The sequence below is a fragment of the Podarcis liolepis genome (assembly GCF_965112155.1).
Source record: "Podarcis liolepis genome assembly, chromosome: 4".
NCBI classification, from domain to species: Eukaryota; Metazoa; Chordata; class Lepidosauria; order Squamata; family Lacertidae; genus Podarcis; species Podarcis liolepis.
Genome location: NC_139558.1, coordinates 30326869 through 30347999, shown reverse-complemented (window position 1 = coordinate 30347999; position 21131 = coordinate 30326869). Strand labels below are relative to the sequence as shown.

General features: G+C 43.8%; 1 protein-coding gene across 1 annotated transcript in view; it reads right to left on the bottom strand.

The window, feature by feature from the left end:
• Nucleotides 1-21131, bottom strand: part of UXS1 (UDP-glucuronate decarboxylase 1) — a 38999-nt gene that overhangs the window by 921 nt on the left and 16947 nt on the right. The window contains exons 6-14 of the mRNA XM_083501551.1: nucleotides 16839-17019; nucleotides 13945-14049; nucleotides 12457-12516; nucleotides 10657-10778; nucleotides 9641-9760; nucleotides 6979-7022; nucleotides 4287-4347; nucleotides 3044-3101; nucleotides 1404-1507 (exon numbers count right to left, since the gene is read on the bottom strand). Of these exons, the coding sequence (XP_083357677.1) occupies nucleotides 1404-1507; nucleotides 3044-3101; nucleotides 4287-4347; nucleotides 6979-7022; nucleotides 9641-9760; nucleotides 10657-10778; nucleotides 12457-12516; nucleotides 13945-14049; nucleotides 16839-17019 (855 nt within the window). The remainder of the gene's footprint in view (nucleotides 1-1403; nucleotides 1508-3043; nucleotides 3102-4286; nucleotides 4348-6978; nucleotides 7023-9640; nucleotides 9761-10656; nucleotides 10779-12456; nucleotides 12517-13944; nucleotides 14050-16838; nucleotides 17020-21131) is intronic.

Sequence of the window (21131 nt, the reverse complement as noted above, 5' to 3'; positions counted from 1 at the left end):
ACGCACTTTTTCCCCTCCAAAAATGAAGGGGAAATGTGTGTGCGTCCTATGGGGCGAATGCAGGCTTTCGCTGAAGCCTGGAGAGCGAGAGGGGCCGGTGCGCACCGACCCCTCTCGCTCTCCAGGCTTCAAGAAGCTATCCGCAAGTCTTGCAAGCCCGGCGGGATGTCCCGCGGGCTCGCAAGGCTTGCGGGCAGCAGCCTGCAGCCCAAAAGCTTGGGGGACAGCGGCGAGGCGCAGCGCTGCCACCCCGCTATTCCCCGACCTGATCTGGAGGCTGGCGGGGGGGAGAAGCAAACTTGCTTCTCCCCCCGTCAGCCCCACAAACTCGGGGGACAGCGGGGCAAGCTGTCCCTGAAGGCAGAAGAGGGAGACGGAGCGCTCCGTCTCCCTCTTCTAGCTTGGGGATGGCTGCGCAAAGCTTCTGCAGGGCAGTGGAGTGCGCTGCCCCACAGAGGCTAGGGAGGCTGTCCCTGAAGGCAGAAGAGGGAGACGGAGCGCTCCGCCTCCCTCTTCTAGCTTGGGGATGGCTGCGCAAACCTGGGGGGGGGGGGGGATAAAAAATTTTCCCTTGATTTCCCCCCCCAAAAAACTAGGTGCGTCCTATGGGCCGGTGCATCCTATAGGGCGAAAAATACAGTATGTGAAACAGGGTTATTTATTTAATTTGCTTAATGCATTTATACCAGTGGGGTATAACCTAAGGAAGCTCTCTGAAAAAATCAAAACCACAGCGATGATAAATTATACATGTAAGAATTGTCTGAACTAAGACAGGTATTTGTTGCACACCTCTAGCGTTTACCTCCCAGTGAACTATATAGTACAAACTAGCTAGCTTCTGGGGGCGGGGGGAATAGCAGAGCTTCACACAGGCTTAATTTCTAACCTGCATGCAGACACACACACAAAAAGCATTCCGCTTTCCTACTAGCAGTGCTACTGCTAAGAAAATGGATGTTAAGGATTCTCAAGGCATCTCCGCCCGAAAGGTAGAAAGCACAATTAATCATTACCACTCTATAATGACCTGCTGTTCAATAAAACTGGTTTCAATGGGAGCAGAGTCAGATCCACAAACACACATTTTCCTTCACTGCCTTTGTTAAAATCACTTTTGCTCTTGAGGGCCCCTGCTTATTTGCTCTAGGTTTAACTAGCTTAGCTGTTTGTTTTAAAGATGAATACCAGAAGTGTGGCTATTATCTATCAAGGAGCAGAAGCAATATTGATTTTTGGGGGGTGGGTGGGGGTGGAGAAGAACTCTTCCCAAAAGGGAACATGGAAGGAATTTCATTAGATTTGCCCTGCACAGCAAGGAACACAGAACATTATTTATTTCTTGATGGTGTTGCCTTGCAAAAATACTTGCACACAACACTGTTAACGCTAGAATTACATACCACAGGTTCCCAACCAAGTAGTAACTTGGCTTTGCTGATGTCAGGCTTCCTTTTCTGAGGGTCATCTTGAGCTTCTGACAGAAACTGGATTTCACTTCCGCTGCCTGCCAAAAGCAACACCAAATTCGCAAATATTACAAAGCTACATTGGTTTCTGGTGATCAACCAACAGTTTCAGAAGTCTGAAACAAATCAAAACAGGTAGTTTTCAAATGTCCCCCTACACCGCGCCTGTTTTCCAAGACAGGCTGAAACGAAGGCTTCACACACCTACAACTCCCCTAAACTATGGTGTACAAAGTCGAGAGACCACACAGGTCCAGCGCAGCCCCATCATCCTTGTAGTTGGAAACCCAGAAGGTCCAATCCAACATTAAGTGCAAGTAACAGTTCTGGCAGAAAGCAGCTTCCTTGTCCACGCCTCCTGATGCACCCCTAAAAATGTTCCACTGGGGGTCGGGGTACCCTGCTAAATAAGTGAGCTGGGCTGAGGGACAGGGGTACACCATCATGGAAGCTTAGCTGGCTGCAAGCCAGTGTTCTGCAGGCACACAATCTCTTCTGCCCATGTAAATACTTTTCCTTCCTTCCTTCATCCTAAGTCCCATCCAGCTGTTCTAATTTCTCATCTGCTGAGGTAAGAGTATCGGTGAGAGGGCTGGAGTTGCCCCATGTCCCCAGTAATTCCTGCTACCCTTCATAAAGTTGGAAAGATAACTTCTGAAGCAGAAAGTATACTATTTGCATACTGTAATACAGTGGTACCTCGGGTTAAGAACTTAATTCGTTCCGGAGGTCTGTTCTTAACCTGAAACTGTTCTTAACCTGAAGCACCACTTTAGCTAATGGGGCCTCCTGCTGCTGCCGCTACACGATTTCTGTTCTCATCCTGAAGCAAAGTTCTTAACCTGAGATAATATTTCTGGGTTAGCGGAGTCTGTAACCTGAAGCGTATGTAACCTGAAGCATATGTAACCTGAGGTACCACTGTATTCTGAATCGCACAAGGTGTTAACAGCTGCCCCTGTTCAGCCATTTGCCTCAGGCATGTAAAAAGTGGTGTGGAGGAAGCAAGTTTGCGTTTTCTCACTCGTACCTCGTGTGATTCCAATAGTGTGGGGAATCAAAACACCCTAATAGGGCAATAGCATTATTTACCATTAATATTTATTAGTCGCTTTCCTCACAAAAGTGACCCAAAGCAACTTAAAATAAAAAATAAAAACCTACTATGAAGTTAGGCCTTACAGAACTAAGAGAGGCCCCAAATCCCTGAAACCTTTCAAATTACAGGCCAAAAGCCCATGTAAAATGGGAAGGTTTCGCCTGATACCTTAAAAAGATGAAAAGCTGGCACCAGGCATGTATCTCTTATAATTTCCCTCATTATGACTCCAGCCCAAAGTCTGCAACTAAGCAGAAGTGGCTTCCTGGCAGCAGGGTTGCTGCTGCTTACTGGTGCGCCAACTTCGCGGGCACTACCTTTTGTTTAAGCGGCACTGCTGGGAAGCTAGTATTGCAGCTCCACCCCACCAGGTGAACCTCTTCTCCACTCATGCCGTTCTACTGGATAAACCCCAACGGGTACAAGTAGGCAAGCTGTTCCAAGTTTGTTCAGGGCAATTATATGCCATACTTACCAACAAGTTTCTTAATTAACTGGGCAAACTCTAAAATAGAGTGTTCTTCTGGATTCCCCTAAGGATATAAGAAGCACTATTAAAATGACATTTTACCAAAAAAAGAAGATGTATTTTGCAATAAGGTAACTAGCAAATAAAAGGACTAGATCAGGCATAGGCAAACTCGGCCCTCCAAATGTTTTGGGACTACAACGCCTATGGTCCCTAGCTAACAGGACCAGTGGTCAGGGATGATGGGAACTGTAGTCCCAAAACATCTGGAGGGCTGAGTTTGCCTATGCCTGGACTAGATCCTAACTTTTGTGCTGTTAACAGGGTGTGGTTTCCAGCCTCCCGTGAAGAGCTGTCTTGAGAGTGGGAGTGAACAAACCCTCACGGACGGAATGGCTATTGTGTGAGGTGATGCTCAATGGGGAGGAGGAATAGCTAGACGACTGTGATTCCCCCTCCTTATGCAAATGGAAGAATCCACCACACACCAGCAACCTTCGACCAAAAATGATTTCACTAGTTGTTACCACATTTCAGAGCAGGAGTAAAAGCCCACAGGTAATATTTACAAACATGAGTCTAAACTGCTTAAGGCAATTTCTGTTTCTGTAATACAATCCTGGGAGAGGAAACTCAGGTGGGGAAAGTCACAGCGTGGAATCTGACATTGCGTTAATAAGATCTTTCCACCGGTGCAAGCAATTCTGCTTGCCGGATGGAACGATCTCTACTCTCTTCCCCCCACATGCTGTTCTGGGGGGTTCTCCTGACCCCCAAGAGTGGGCTTGGGGGAGGTGCATGGGTCATACGAGGGCAAGGTGGCACCCCATGGTGCCAGCATGTGTCCTTGTGGCGGTTTCTGCTAGTGCACTGGGTTAGCTGAATCTAGCCCAGTCTCTAACATTACATATGCCGCCGTCCACACACTGCAACGCTGAAATGAATTTATAAATTCTGGCTTGCAAAGGCTTCGCTCACAATCAGAGTCGATAGTATCTGAAGAGGAGGAAGAATGCCGGTAAATTCACAATGCCGATTGTTCTCAGTGTGCTGAGCATGTTTGTGGCAAAAGGAGGAAAGGGGGGGGGGGGGAGGGCACATCACTACCATCATTCTCAGAACTTCATAGTGACAAATGTTTCTCCCGTTACTGGATTCAACGGATTAAGAGAATGGGCAGGTAATTCCAACACAAGGGTCTTAGACTTAGATCAATGAGAAAAAGGAAAGAAGAAAACCACGTGCTTACCAAGTTAACAGGACTACTGACATTGCTGTTCATTAAGGCCACCAGCCCATTCACAAGGTCGCTGGAAAAACAAAACAATACATGACAACATAGCTTGAGCAGAGTTACTTCCTCACGCGTTTTACAGCCTGACTGTCCAAAATGCTGATTTTAGGGGGGGAACTAATGGCATCAGTTCCGTGCGGCAGCAACTTTAACAGCCTTAGGTGGGCTTCCAGCGGAGCACATTATGCACTGGAGCAATGAATTTCTGCCTTATCCATTTCCATACAGTACCAAGCAGCAGGCCCAATCAGTACCAAGATGCATTCAAGTTGCACATTGAAGGAACCATGTGAACAGTTCACGTCCAATTTAAAAGTACTAAAAACTGATTTACTTGGCCACAAACACAATCTGTGTCTGCCCTCTACGTAAGTATGCAGTGTCCATTAATCTGGGGAGAGAATTCCAGTAGTACTGATTTGTTTGTTTTTTTAAGAAAACTGCGCTTTCATGTCTTTGTTGCACTAAATTAGGGTGGTTAGGGTGGTTATCAGGGCATGTGCAGGATGGGACCAATACTGCTACTCAGCTACAAACCTAGGGAAATCCGACTGCCCTCTCCTCTACCTCAGCTTCCAAATCAATCAAGCTGCCGCTGAATAACCATAATCAACAGCATGATTTAAAACCTCCGGAAAAGTTGTATTTGACTGTAGCAGAATTTTATTATTATTAAAGTTTTTTTTAATATATACAGCAAGATAAAAAAGGGAGGGAGGGGAAAATAGGGAACTATAGCAGTGCTTTAAAGGTTAAGCAATCTAATGTGCCTTTTGTAGACTAGAGCCTACCACCATTGTCAGTGCACCATCATATTAAAAGCCCTGCTGCCGAAAATCACTGGTTTCTCTTTCTAAATACAAATTGCATATCCACTGTGCAAACACAAGATGGCAGCAATGGACCGAGCCCTCTAACATGATCATTTTTCAACCCAGAAATATAAACTAGTGTCTTCTGAAAACCTGCACTTTGGATTTCAGACTGCTAAGGCAGCTATTTCCTGCTTTAGCGTCTGCTATTCTGTTTTTAACAAAATTTGATGTTTATTTAGCACCACAGTGGCATTCAAGACACTGGAAAAGCAGGGGATACTGAAAGGAATAAGATAGTGCTGGGTTTTTATTGCAACCATCAGTAGGAATCCTCATCTGCGTAACCATGATGTAAATGGGATTTTATTTGTATCCTGCCTTTCTCCTGATGCATTTTAAAGCTTACAAAGCTGGGATATTCACCTATCTGTGTCACCTATGTGGACAGAAGTTCTGCCAGAGTATGCTCGGCATTGCAGGAGATCCTGGGATCAAACCATGGCTTATCCTGCTAAAAAGGATCTTTGGGGTGATGTGACAGACTTTTGCCCAAGACCCCGCAGAGCCATTGCCAGTCAGTCAGATTAGATAATACCGAGAGGTGGAACGATTGCAGCTTCTGAAAACTCAACGAGGCAAAAGGACCTTTACTGAATCAGTAGTACAGGAAACAGGACTACTGTTTCCAGTGTTGTCCGCAGCCCCTTTTTCTGACGTTGGCCTCAGTGGGACAAATGCTGTCATATGTCCAGTTGTCAAGGGGCAGGCAGAGCTAGAAGGAACTCCATATCCAAATTTCTCTCCATATCCCACTGCTTTCCAGGGCCAGGTCCAAGGTATTAATGTTGTGAGCCACTTCTGGGCATAATTTTGTGGGAGTCATCAGGCAACAAGTGATGATGATGATGATGCAACGTTTTTTCTTAACATTTACACTGCTATACCTATGCTGTTTTCAAGTCAATCTCTTCTCCTTTCATTCAGAACTACCGATGTGCCCACTGATTAAATCGCAGCATAAAAAAGGGAATCGCGATTGCTCATGCAATTACATCAAGATTCCTTTTTTGCATGCCGGTCTAATCGAATACATACAAGTATTTGCATGCATCATAAGCTAGTGAGAAAGAGGGAGGTGCAGAGGAAGGCGTGAACTGAATACCACATTAAAAACCCCAACAACCCTGTGCACGTGCCAATTACAAAATTAGCTGAAGAGATTGTCTAAGTTAAATCAGAAAGCAGGTGAAACACAAGAAACCCACAGAGCTCTTAAGGAGCCTCTATTTCTAACTGAATTGTGCAGAGAAAAAGGCCTGCTCACACAAGGTGTCAACTTGAGTTATGGAATGGAGAAATAAACTCAGTGTAACATTGCACGGTCCCATTCATGAAACAAAAAGAATTCACTACTCCCACGCGAGTAGTGCTTTTCACCTAAGTAGTGCTTTTGCACAATCCAGTCTCATAATCCACTGGACAGCAGCTGTTTTGGGACGCACACTAAAAGTTTAAGCAGGGGCTTAACTATGGATTCAAATTATTCTACCTTTCCCAAGCTTTCAATGCAAGGAAGAGGAATTGGGTTTGAAAGGTCACAGACTGCTACCCTTTATGTTCTGGTTTTTAAGATAGGAGAAATCACTGGTTTCACACATTGGGATAATGGGCTGCAACCTGTAAGGGCTGAGAAATACTGATCTATAGACTTGGGATAGTTAACAATGCAGAGGAAATAGCAAAAAGTAAACATTCTGAGATCACTGCATGACTAATGTTTTCAGTGTCCCTTCCTCAGGTATGCTGAAACAAGGAAGGTGAGACAAACGTACCTGACATACTGAAATGCTCTGGTTTGAGTCCCAGGCCCATATACCTAGGGGAAAATAAAATAAAAATAAGTATTACTGATAAGAAGTATCAATATGTCCATCACTTTTACTGATAAACACATAACTTCTCTCCAATTTGTTTGCGACAAGTGTGTTGAATGCAAAATCTGTCCTGCTCTGATCTGTAATTTGATTATCTATGGCTAGATGCACAGGTTAAACTAGCTCATATACACCTCGGAAACATTTTGATAGTCATAGGTAAAGGGACCCCTGACCATTAGGTCCCGTTGTGGCCAACTCTGGGGTTGCGGCGCTCATCTCGCTTTATTGGCCAGCATGACTAAGCCGCTTCTGGCGAACCAGAGCAGCGCACAGAGACGCCATTTACCTTCCCGCCGGAGCGGTACCTATTTATCTACTTGCACTTTGACGTGCTTTCGAACTGCTAGGTTGGCAGGAGCAGGGACCGAGAAATGGGAGCTCACCCTGTCGCAGGGATTCGAACCACTGACCTTCTGATCTGCAAGTCGTAGGCTCTGTGGTTTAACCCACAGCGCCACCCGCGTCCCCCTTTGATAGTCATAGGGTGGCATAAATGAGTCTCACCAAGCAGTCTTGTATCCACAGTTTGGCCAGATCCGACTGATCTAGCTACAGATTTTATTTCCCTTTCCCTTTTCCATTTACTTTTCATAGCATCTCTGCACCAAGTTTTTCTCCTCTTTTCACATCTTTAATGTGCCACTTACAAATCAAACTTGTTGTTTTTTAAGAAAAGGAAGAGTATATTCCAGTTCATATGGAATGAATTTTATTTTTGTTTTGTCAAGTGGAAGGGAACAGATCTTTGTATATGGGTTGACAAAAGGAAACAAGATTTGAAGTCATTCCCTGCGCCTTTGCTGACGGTTTGCAGAGTTAGAAGAATTCGCACCCTTTTTCTTTTCCTGGGCCTAGCTGAGCGATTGGTAACCTCAGTTTGTGCCCTAGCAACAGTCTTCTGAAAACACACACAGGCTACAAGAGCCCTGCTTGTACACTGTTGTTTGCCAGAAAGCAAAGCGTGCCAATCTTCTGTGGTTCTCTGGAGTGAATCTCATGAGATTTTACTGCTCTTCAAAATGCACATCAAAATATCTTTGCAAGAGAGCCCTCCTGAAAAAACGTTTGTTATTGACTTTACGACACATCTCAGCTCTGTCCTACTAATATAAAGTATTAATGTAACAACTCGTCACAAAATTAATCCACTATGGTCACTAAGTTAAAAAAAACAACTTAATAGGAAGTTTAATTTTCTTATTTTTACTGGGTGGTACCCAATAGTGGCGTAGGGACGCGGGTGGTGCTGTGTGTTAAACCACAGAGCCTAGGACTTGCCGATCAGAAGGTCGGCGGTTTGAATCCCCGCGACGGAGTGAGCTCCCGTTGCTTGGTTCCTGCTCCTGCCAACCTAGCAATTTGAAAGCACGTCACAGTGCAAGTAGATAAATAGGTACCACTCCGGTGGGAAGGTAAACGGCGTTTCCGTGCGCTGCTCTGGTTCGCCAGAAGCGGCCTAGTCATACTGGCCACATGACCTGGAAGCTGTATGGCGGCTCCCTCGGCCAATAAAGCGAGATGAGCGCCGCAACCCCAGAGTCGGCCACGACTGGACCTAGTGGTCCGTCATTTACCTTTACCTTACCCAATAGTGTCAACTTGGTGGACAGAAAGCATCTGTCTGTGGGAGACTAATTCCCCCTAGTTCCTCCCTTAAATCTGCTCTAAGCATTCAGGAAGCCCTGAACAGATTTAGGGAGGAAAATCTTCAAAGGTTGTCCCCTTCCATATTGCATTGATGGATGTCTCTCATCAGCAGAGCCACCACTGGATACAAAAATAGTAACTCAAGCACCCAACTACCAGATGCTATCTCATAACACTAGACATGATTAAGGACCGGTCCAACACATACATCCTCGCCATTTCTTGACTGTAGCATTAAGGGATGGCTGGAAGCATGAATAGCTGTCACAGATAAATGACCACTGTCACAACTGCCGGGTTACCCAATATCAACTCAAGGTCCTTTTCAATTGGGACAGTTCACACGTTTAGCAAAGAGGTATTTCATTTTGGTAAAAAACCAACAACAGTGTACATGCATGTTTGAACAAGTCCTGTGTGGAAAACAAATAATTACACTGAAGCTCTATTTTAACTCCTGTTGATAGGCAAATAAATTAGCTGATGTTATGGGGTGTTTTCCAAGCAGAATACAACTGGACATAAAAACAGATTTGTATGGAAAGCTGTCTTTTAGTATATTTACTAAGACTGCAATCCTATGCACACTTACTTGAGATCAAGTCCTATTGAACACAGTGAGACTGCACTATAACAGTAACTGAAGACCTGAATCAAACGACTGTCCGTCACAATAGTTTGATTATGTGGTTCAGCGCAAATTCTTTATCTGGAGAACTTGAAGTTCTGCACCGTTTTAAGACATTTTAGTGAACATACAGGACTGTTCCAAGTTCAGGGTTCATGTTCTTAAACCTACACAATTCATACGAATGACATTTCACAAAGTGACAATTTATTTTACTTGGGTCTTTCTCGTAAATCCAATGAACAGCAATTGAGTTCAGAGGGCAGGATGGTAAATACGTACAGTTAAGGGTTCTCCCTGAAGAGCCTGCAGGATGAAGTTACTAACAACTCTGCCATCGTTCATGTGCATCCGAGGGCCAAAAGTATTGAATATTCTTGCCACTCTTACTTCTACGCCCTCCTGGAAGAATAAGAAAAAAGCTTTTTGTTTTTAAAAAATGCATTAAAAATGTTTTTTTTATTCTCTATTGCTACCCTACCCCAGACAGAAGATGACAGTTAACAAGACACACAAAGCCAGCTTCTGCATTTGCTTATGAATAGGGGGAGAAGAATCCCACATTGCCGTGTTATTTTATAATTTTCATGCCTCTATGCCAGAATAAGACAAAAACAAACCCAAGTCACTTAACATGGTTTTAGCATATTCCATACTACCTACATAATATTGCTGTTCTTGGAACTATTTCTCAGACACCAGTCTTTACCAAGGAGGTCCTAGTTTCAACCAAATGGGTTCCTAATTATTTATTTTTCATCTACTAGACCAGGGGTCAGCAAACTTTCAGCAGAGGGCTGGTCCACTGTCGCTCAGACCTTGTGGGGAGCCGGACTATATATTTTTTTTAAAAAATGAACAAATTCCTATGCCCCACAAATAACCCAGAGATGCATTTTAAAGAAAAGCACACATTCTACTCATGTAAAAACACACTGATTCCCAGACCGTCCGCGGACCGGATTTAGAAGGCGATTGGGCCGGATCCAGCCCCTGGGGCTTAGTTTGCCTACCCATGTACTAGACTGTCAGGTGCATGAAACACTTCAAGCAAACCAACAAAACTAATATTGCAGAGTTTGGCCTCTAAGCAAACCATGTTTGGAACCCAAGCACTACCAGGAATAGGAGGCAGTCTATACCAATTGTACAGAATCCTTTCATGCGAGAGAATGTTGGATTTTCACCAGAATCATTCACTCACACCACCTAAGTGACCTTGTATTTCTATATCGTGTGTTGCAGCTCTCAAGTTCTGAACGTTTTTGATTCTGCCGGCCAAATGTCACAATCATTACCTGCTTCATATAGGCATAGCACATTGTTTCGGCAACCCTCTTTCCTTCATCGTAACATGCTCTAGGTCCTATGGGATTCACGTGACCCCAGTAATCTTCGTTTTGTGGGTGAACTTCAGGATCTTGAGAGTGGGGGAGGGAGAAAGAGAGAGGGAGAGCGTGATAATGAGTTTCACTATTCAGCAGCACAGAAAGCATTACTATTAAGGTATTCTCTACAGCAGGGGTCAGCACACCTTTTCAGCAGGGGGCCGGCCCATTGTCCCTCAGACCTTGTGAGGGGCTGGACTATATTTTGAAGGGGGGAAAATGAACGGATTCCTACGCCCCACAAATAACCCAGAGATGCATTTTAAATAAAAGGACACATTCTACTCATGTAAAAACACGCTGATTCCCTGACCGTCTACGGGCTGGATTTAGAAGGCAATTGGGCCAGATCCAGCCCCTGGGCCTTAGTTTGCCTACCCATGCTCTACAAAGTAGTGGGTACCAGGGTTGAGTCTTAGGGTTCTTTTTGCCACAATATCAATTTCAAGGAAGTGACACTCTCCAACTCTATAAAGCCTTGTTCCTACTGCTGGGGCTGTTTTCAGATTCTGTTCGGTCCACTGCTGTTGCTCTGATGCCATTTCCCCCATTTCATTTCTCCCTGAGTGATCCCAGCCAATCAGGGACCACATATGGGATGCAATGTGAAGCCACTACAGAGCAAAGCTTGGGCATTCGCCAGCTCCACGAGGGGCAAATGAAGCCCATTTAGAGTAATGTCAATGCTTCCTATAGTCTGTCACATAAGAAGTTATTCAGAACTAGCAGGCTATTTTTATTCGGTCTGAAAAGATTTAACGGAAACACACTCAGCTTCTAAAATGCTTTCCCAAGGACTTATGGCTAGAGAAAGGCTAAACTGGGGTAGGAAAATGAATTCAGCATGATTCCCACCCAAGCACCAAAGATCAGCTTGCAAAAAGCATCGGGCTATGAATGTGCCCGCAAACCACCCTTCTGCCCCAATCATTCCTTGCCCCACACATGATGTCATATATGACATCAGATGTAGGACAGGTGGGCGGGACTTGCTAAAAATGACCAGAGGTTTGCTTACTGCTGGGCCAGAGTAACTTACAGGAAGACACATACCCTACAGATGTCCCATTAGCACAGTGGTACAATAATCACATATTACGCAAGTTGAACATTCTGCTTAATTTGCAGGACCTTCACAACAGGAAAAAACTAAGGCAAATGCAATAGTCCCCAAGCAGGTGGCATCTAAACATACTTCAGTGATGACTTAAGGAAACACATCGGAAACTACCAAATCAAGGCTTTATGGGGCAGCGTCAACTAAGCCATATTACGCCATGCACTGGTGTTCTATTCGTTGAATGCAGTAAAAGTATTCTAGGGACCAAAGAATGAAAAGGATAGTAGTATATTGAAAAGGTAGAGGAGGGATTGATCCTGGAGTACTGAGGTAAAAGTCACACTATCAAGCCCAGATATCCATGGAAATTAATGCCCCCTAGATTTTAAAACGAAGATCAAGCTTTTTGTTTGTGTAGGTGAGCAAAAGGAACATTTTAAAATAATATCTTCATCAAAAGCATAGTAAGTTCCATTGACTGTAGGGCAGGGGGTCAAATGTGAAGAAAAACGTAGCAGATGGAGAAGAACCCTTGCCAGCTCTCCCCGCCTTGCATAAAACTATGCTTGGAGGCCTCCATACTGATGGGACCTCTCCTTTCAGTAAAAAGACTAGCTCCCAAATCAGCCATTGCCAAGTCCACTTCTTACCTCCATATACTTCAGAGGTAGATGCAAGAAGAAGCCGAGCTCCAACACGTTTTGCTAACCCTTAAAAGAAACAAAAACAAGAGGGTGAACTTTAGTGAAAATGAACGGACTCACACTTATCTTAATTTAATTTTGACCAAAGGGGGCTAAGCAACCAGGAGTTCCACATTCCATTCAGTAGCAGGCTTTGTTGTAAAAGCTTTCAGACCAAAATGTAACTTCTCATCCACACACATACACAAAAACCCCTTTAAAAACTATGCTTTAAAGTGGCTCTGTATTACTCCAGCAGTGCAGACCTCCTGCAATTCTGCAGAACTGGAGAGCCTTGTGGCATCATAAAGAGGTTCATTACTGCAGCACAAGCTTTAGCAAGAGTTCGTCTCAATGGGTGCCATCTTTGTTGTTTTTGCTAAGAGAGACTTAAGTGTCTTTGGGGGATCAGTCCCTGCCTCTGTCAACCTAAACTACTTCACAGGGTTGTTGCGGGGATTAATGGGGAACGGGAGAGCCATATGAGCCACAACTTGAGTTCCTTGGAACAAAAGATGGGACAGAAATGCAAAATGAAATACCCAAAAATGCTTACTCTCATCCTGCCCATTTGGAAGCCTAGCACAGCAGCCATGAAAGCATAGTTAAGGGTTTTCTGAATGCTTCAAGAAATTCCCTGCTACTTGGTATAAGACTACAAGAACCCAAAACAGCTAATGGCCTGTCCGCGTCTAAATAATAAGGTAAGGATACTACCAAGAACCCCAAATTTCTGTAAAAGGAAGTCAAGAGAACACATCTTTGGCCAGCTCTTAGAACTCGCTGAATAGTATGAAAAGTGACTTGAGGTGGTATAGGAAGTTATCTGTGGCAAATATCCTGCACTATCCTCAAGTGCCAAGAATATCTTCTTTGTAATGACATCAGTCCGCATCACTGGGCATATCTCTGGTTCACCCCATCACACGTTCAAGTGGCTACCCTGGGACTGAAGGATGGCAAAAATATACTGTTTGACTTCCCTTAAAATTAGGGATAAGGAAACTGTGTAGATCCAGATGCTGCTGGAATACAAATCCCATCATCCCTGGCCATTGGCCATGATGGCTGGACTACAAATCCCATTATCCCTGGCCATTGGCCATGATGGCTGGACTACAAATCCTACTATCCCTGGCCATGTTGGCTAAGGTAGATGGGAACTGGAGCCCAACAAACTCCAGAAGGTCACAGGTTCCTCACCCCTGCCCTAAGGCTTGCTGTTTTGGCATGCAAGTACTTAGCTTCACGTAGGGATACCAACTTGAAGCAAAAAGGAATGCCCTGCTGGTGTTTCTAAAGAAACATTTACAAACATTTACAAACAGACATACAGGTGCAAACTTCTGGAATCAGGGTGTTGTGCCTTTCTCCAGTAAAAGTCAGTAGCGATGCACCGTACCATTTCAATGAAGGTCAAGCTGCTTATTTCAGACAATCCATTCACTGACTCACCCAACATGTTCAGCGTCCCTATGGTGTTGGTCTTTAGCGTCTTGATGGGATTATACATGTAATTTGGAGGGGAAGCTGGAGAGGCCAGGTGGTAAATTTGGTCCACTGTGAAACAATGATGGAAAAAAAGAGAAGAGCGTTTATTTTACACCAACTCAGTTGGGAGATTAAAAAAGGGGGAAGGAGTTGTAGGTATTCAGGGACACTTCCACCATGCCAGATCTCTTGGATGTGGGAACAGAGCCAATGAAAGAATTGAACTGACAGAAGAAAATGGAAGGCAAGAGTCCAAGAGTGAATAGCAGCCCAGATTTGGAGACAATCACTTCTTCTAACTCTCATGAGCAAGAGCCTACTTGCAAGGGTCTACTCACAAGCAAGACAAAAGCATGGCTGGAAGGCTGCGTTAAAAGGGCAAAATGTGGATGTTCTTTGACTCTTCTCTATAAGAGAACCAGAAGCTACAGTATGATACATCTCTCTTGTCATCTGGAAGAGCCCAGAGACCTACAACTTGCAGGCTTGTCCCACTGTCCTTCCTCACGCTAGTCAAATCTCAAACTCAGCAAAGAATATGTTAAAGAGGTGAAGCATGCAATGAGCATGTTCCTATGGGTGCAGAACTAGGAAGATGGGTATAAATGGGATGAGAATATAAACTTATAATATCATTTTCTTAGTTTAAGAGGAGAAAAACACCACTCCATTCGGAACGTACAACCAATTAAATATTTATTCCAAATCCCATTTCACATACAAACGATTTAGGTTTGAATTGTTTCCCTAGACAAATTCTCATCCAATTATACTGAAGCGATGCAAAAATTATTGAAAAACTTTTCTAGTATTAACTTAATCCTTATGGGTTATCGCTGATTTCTTTTTAATGTTTTGGGATGAAAGCAAACTTTCAAAATAATTTTACAGAGAAATCTTTGTTTATAGAGTTTGGCTAGTCAGTTCTAAGGGTGCCATTTAAACAGGCTTATGTGATTTCCACATTCTGTGGGGTTTTTTCCCTTGTCAAAGACACACAGAAAGCACTTTGAACTGTGAAGTATCTTCTTGTTGAGAGAGAGTCACACCGGAATTGCCTTTCATTATACTCAACAAAAAGAAACTATATAATTCATACCCAGCCAAGGCTGAAATTGCGTGCTAAAAACAGGCTGCCAGTTTAATAGCGTCCCACCGGTATTATTTAACCAAAAGCATTTGATTGTACGAGGGAGGTGTTGTAGACCATTAGCAAATTCCAACTGCACAGCTACACCCCCATGATCCAGAAACAAAGTCGTTAGGGGATCTAATTAAACTGGAGTCTGGGATAGGTGGAGAATCTTATTAACCCCCGTTTATATTATAGTCTTGCAAACATGGCAAATGTTTCCCCCCGCTTCTCAAGACAGTGTGTGCCTCCCGTACATTTAGATAAAGATTCATGAAGTTCTGTAGTCTTTCTTAATGAAATAACTCCAGCTTCTAAAAAGCACTTATCTCATGTATTTTTCGCTCGACAATATCGCCAATTACATATGTGGCATGTGTAACCTCAAAAGGCAACATATATAGCATAATTTCAATGCTCACATGCTGGTTTGTATGTACCACTGAGCCAAACCATAGTTTATAGCATGACCAATCAAATGTGTGGGCTTTCCAGTGAAAAGATTGGGTGTGTTTTGCTTCTCTTCCACTCCTGATGTTAGTTATTGCACAGCTGTGAACGAAGCCATGTTTTGGCTTAGTGTTATGTCAGAACCGAGGCTCATTTCTTAGTTGAGAAAATTCATAATCTGGGTTACTACTCATGGTCTGCTTGGGGCACAAGCATGGGTTCAGACATAACACTAAGTCAAACCATGGCTTAGCTCACAGCAACAGGTCTAGAGAAGGAGGTAAGCAGTTGTGATCTTTTCACCAGGAGCCCACAGATTAAGTCATTCACACCAAGTAAAAGCTTAGCTTAGTATTATAGGCACCATTGTTGTTTTTTAAAATTTCACCCATATTGTCACAGTGTGAAAACAGCATGGGTGAAAAGGGAAGGGAAGGCAGCACAGAACTAAACAGCTCAACCTCTGTAATTGCTTGACCATGAGGATGTTACAGAATCGGAACCAGTTCTCATGTTTCCTAAGGCCACTTGCTTTGTAATGAGCAGATTCGAGAACTCAAGTACATCCACAAGCAATTTTATTCCAGTGTGACTTCAATGAATTCACCGAGGAAGCACAGTATTATGTACTTGTGATGTCAAGATGCAGGTGAATGAATTTTGAGGTGTGGTGGTGGTTGGGAAACAGCCCTTCCCCGCTGTTTCCACCCAATTTTAAATTGGATTAAACTTAGAAAGTGCCTGAAATTAATCAGATTCAAAAAAAGTAAGATGTCTAGCCTCAACGTGCCCCTGGTATCACAGGGTATCTCAAACCAAGTTGTTCCGGTTGTGCAAGGAATCTCATTTGTGCAACAGAACTTCCCCTCCCCATGTTGTCCAAATCTAATGTGGGGATTCCTCACAATCTCCCATCAGACTGAGGGTGAGGTGGGGTGGGGGGGCTACAGGAGGCCCATGGGGAAGGGAAAGGGGTCCCCTGAGTTCTGTGGCAGAAGCCCTTGTGCTCACAGGTAAACTTTGTGTGGTACAACACTGTGACATCACCGATGGTCCTCCCCTCTTGGCTAACTTTGTGGGTATGGTATCTTCAGCTGCCCAATTCCCGTGAGGACAGTGCTACTTTCCATGCTCCCAGAAGCAACTGCATGTGGACTTAAGGAAAACGGCAGAATTTGCCAGCCACACAGAGGTGGCCATTTACGAGACGACAGAAACAGGTCCCTAATGTTCATGCATGAAGCAGCCCAGCTTGAGTCCTCTCGGGGGAACTCACCTTCAATGTAGAGGGGCTCTACGACATCATGATTAATCAGTTCAAAGTTCTCGTGGCCAATCCAGTGTTCCACGTTTCTTTTCCTGCCCGTAAAGAAGTTGTCCACAACTGTAACTTCATGGCCATCCATCATTAGTTTGTCAGTAAGATGAGAACCCACAAACCCTGCTCCTCCAGTTATCTGCATTAGGACAGTTTGCATATAAATGTTTCTTCTCTTTTAAAAGGAAAACACCAGACAAAAAGTCCACAAACATGAAATGAAATCAACAGCAGCTTTCAGAGTTTTTGTTTTTTTACATCTTGATAGGGGCAGGGGAGGGAAAAAATAACTCCATTTTGTTTTTGTTTTAAATTCAGCTTCAGAGTAGTAATAGATACATCTCACTCCTCGCTTCATGCAACTACAGAATTTGTGAGACTCAAAGTTGTTCCTGGGAGGTCAAAAGTTAAGGGTGATGCCTCCTGTTAGGTAGGTAAAACAGCATGTTCCAAACTCAAGGAATAGAGGTTTATCCCACGCCACCCTAAATTCACCAGAATAAATGGAAATAAGGAAAACTAGGGAAGATCCACACAGGATTTTCACCAAGGACCGTCATGCAAAATGCATGCTTCTTTTCACAATCCCTTCCCTCCAATAATGGATGAGAAAATAGCAAGCATTCCTGAGGTTGTTTGCATCCCATTCTACTTAAATCATATCTGTCTGGGCCAGGTATAGTCAGCGTGGTTCCCCTCCAGATGAACTACAATTCTCATCAGTCGCAGTCAGCAAAGTCATTGGATAGGGATGATGGGAGCTGCAGTTCATCAACATCTGCAAGGCACCAGGCTGGCTACTCCTGGTGTGGATTAACTCAGAGGGCAGGTGCAGATGTCCAGTAATAGCAATGGAAGTCTGACTGCAGGTGGTTGCAATGATGGGATTGCCAATTTGACTTACTCCCATGGTTTTGTTTTTTTAAAAAACAACCACCACCACCACATCTCCTCTCTGCATCTGGAAAACTTTCATATATCTGGGGAGATATATCAAGGGAGAAAAGTGTTGATCTGGACATCTTTCTGACAGCCTAGCTTTCCTTGCATGGGAGTGTTTTCCATAGCGGTAGGGAGGTTTTCACAGACACAGTTATCACCAGACTGAAGCACGATTTGGGCAAATCTATGGAAAATGCCAAATTAGAGCGGAATATGTTTAACGTTGCTACACCCTCATTTTCACAATGCGGATTAGGACCTCAAGAAAGATAATGCATCCAGAAGGAAGGAATGCATTTTTAAAGCAAATGCTTATTTTCCCTGTGCTGCAATCTTTCCTGCAAGTGTCTCTCATCAACTTAGTGCACAGACAGCGAGCCTGAACTATAGGTCACTCGGTCCATAGCTGGTGCCACTTAAAAGTTCGCTCATTTCACACAACATTCCAAAGGGCGTAGAAAATAACCGAGCACTATTGAACCGCTGAAGAAAACAAATGAGCTTCAGTCTGATGTGGCAACTTCGTAAGGGTCAATTACATAACAGCCAATTTCGGTACTCCGCTAAGGCAATCCAAATAGCAGCTGTGAGATTACAAGTGATTACTAATGCTTTGAACAATTAACAGTGGAAGACTCTTACAGCTACCGAACGATGCACTAACTTGGCTATTTACTTGTTAATTAATATATTCGCAAAAGTGATTCTTACTTCATAATGGGGGAATTAAATTTGCTGAATTCATATATTTTTTAAACATGCACCAAGAACTTTTTTTTTAACTTGCCTCACAGGCCAAACAATTTAAAATCTAACTTTCCCCTTATTTGATTCAAATGTCTGACAACAATGTTATCAGTAAGAGAGTTGTGTGCAAGAGACTCTATACATCTCCAGCCATCTAATAAAGACTGAGAAATCTTTCACCCACTTTTAAGCTCACCAACATCTCAGAAGCTTGGATTTTACATTCACAATATTGAATGGGTTATACTTCAATCCATGTATCACTTTGCAAATTATTGCAGCCATAATGGAAGCAATACCCTAAAGTGTCCGAGCAACCTATTATGGCGTTGGTCCCACCTGTTCTAACATGAGTTTGACCAAACTGCGGGAGGCAGTGGAAGACAGGAGTGCCTGGCGTGCTCTGGTCCATGGGGTCACGAAGAGTCGGACACGACTAAACAAATGTTCCTTTACACATGCATTGCTGGGGTGGTGTTCAAGGAAGAAACTGCCTCCCATTGACCTCATCACTAGGATCATTCATGAATTCGCACTCAAAGCCAAATCAGTAAGCCCAACCATTCTAGAAGTGTTGTGAGGCAACCACTACACCACGCTTAAGTCTTCCAGATGTTTTGAGACTACAATTCCCATCATCCCTGACCACTGGTGCTGCTAGCTAGGGATCATGGGAGTTGTAGGCCAAAAACACCTGGAGGGCCGAGGTTAAGGAAGCCTGCACTACACCCTTCCCAGTAAATTAAGAGCAGCTTTGCTGGGTCAGAGTGAAAGTTTGCTGGATCAGCCTGGAGGAAGGCAATGCTTCTTCACAGACGCCAGCCATGGATCCAACAGCTAGTTAATAAGAACCCAAGAGATTTGCACTCAATACCAGACCAGAGGCTACAAATAGTAGTCACAGAACTGCCTATACTGACTGAATTACTTGACAATGTGGTTCTTCCCATCCATAGACATGACCTTCATGAAAAGAAAGTGTTTTTCTTGTACAACACCACAGCAATTGGATTGCAAGCCAAGTGCTTGCTTGTATGAGTAGAAGGGCTCCTGATTTCGTCCGAATCCCATTTTCTGCTTCCCCGCACCTCCTGAAAAACCATTCCTGATGAACACATACTGCACAAGCTACTCATTCTGACTGACACAACCTGTTAAAGGTTAGCACAGTCATTCAGGAAATCTAGGCAACTGAGTGATATGCATCTTCATCCTGATAAAAATAACTTTCTGGGGGTTACCGTTCTCTTCTTCAGTTTTGCATACAGTACATATGGGCTCCCCGGCTGTCTCACATCAAACACTCACTGCTTAAGATCAGACCCTCTTAGCTTGAGCAATGTCACACAGTTTTTACAGTCCTGCACTTCTCCCCAGACTGCACTTAAGGGCTGAACACAAGCACATTCGGGAGAGGTGACATCAATGGGTCTTCTTGTAAGTAAATGGGTTTAGAATCAGGGTGTCAAAGCGTTCTTAAAGCCTCACAAAAATCCTGGGTTGCTACATATTAGGTTTACTCCACCAAAACTGCAAAGCTCCAGTTCTATCAAACAACAGGGTGCTTATCAAAAGGACAAAGGACCACCAAATCTTTAATCAGAGTCCAATGCTGTGCGCACAGTAACATCAACAGAATTTCTGATTCACAGCTTTAACGGAAAGTTCATGACCAACACATTGCTCTTAGCTAAGAGTCAATTAGTTTCCATGTCATTTAATTACCAGGAATATTTCAGGTCTGCATTTACAGTCTGCAGCTCCTACACATTATTTAGTGGAGGGTTCCCCAAACTTGAGTCTCCAGCTGTTTCTGGACTACAGTTCCCATCATCCTTGACCACTGGTCCTGCTAGCTAAGGATGATGGGAGTTGTAGTCCAAAAACAGCTGGAGACCCAAGTTTGGGAAACCCTGATTTAGAGATCCAAGACAGCCAACGTTCTTCTCCTGGTGTCAGCTGTTCATTTGGCTCACTTTTCAAAAGGCTTTCTAGATGTTTGACACTGAGCAATTCTACCGATATCAGCTGCTCAATTTCACCTTTAATGAAAACTACATCATCATTATATTATTATATGTAGAAAATAATTTCATCATGTGGTAGCAGTTTCCCATGCGATATATGCACATGTGGCTATTTCTAAGAATGTGCAGGTAGTGTGCATAAAGACTATATACACGCAGACAGGCATGTACAGCCGTACCTTGGAATCTGTTCTGGAAGTCCATCTGACTTCCAAAACGTTCGGAAACCAAAGCGCAGCTTCTGATTGGCTGCAGTAAGCTCCTGCAGCCAATCGGAAGTCCTGTCGGATGTTCAGCTTCCAAAAATAGTTCGCAAACTGGAACAGTCACTTCCGGGTTTGTGGAGTTCGGGAGCCAAAACGTTTGACTGGCAAAGCATTAGACTTCCAAGGTACGGCTGTATTACGTATAGGATTCAAACTGCTTCTGGCATGAAGTCCCTTTCACGCAAGCAATTCTGCCTTGCAATTTCATCCTGAACTAGACGGCTGGACGGCTGAAGTAGGTTGTCTCCAGCACTTAGCAACCACAGCTA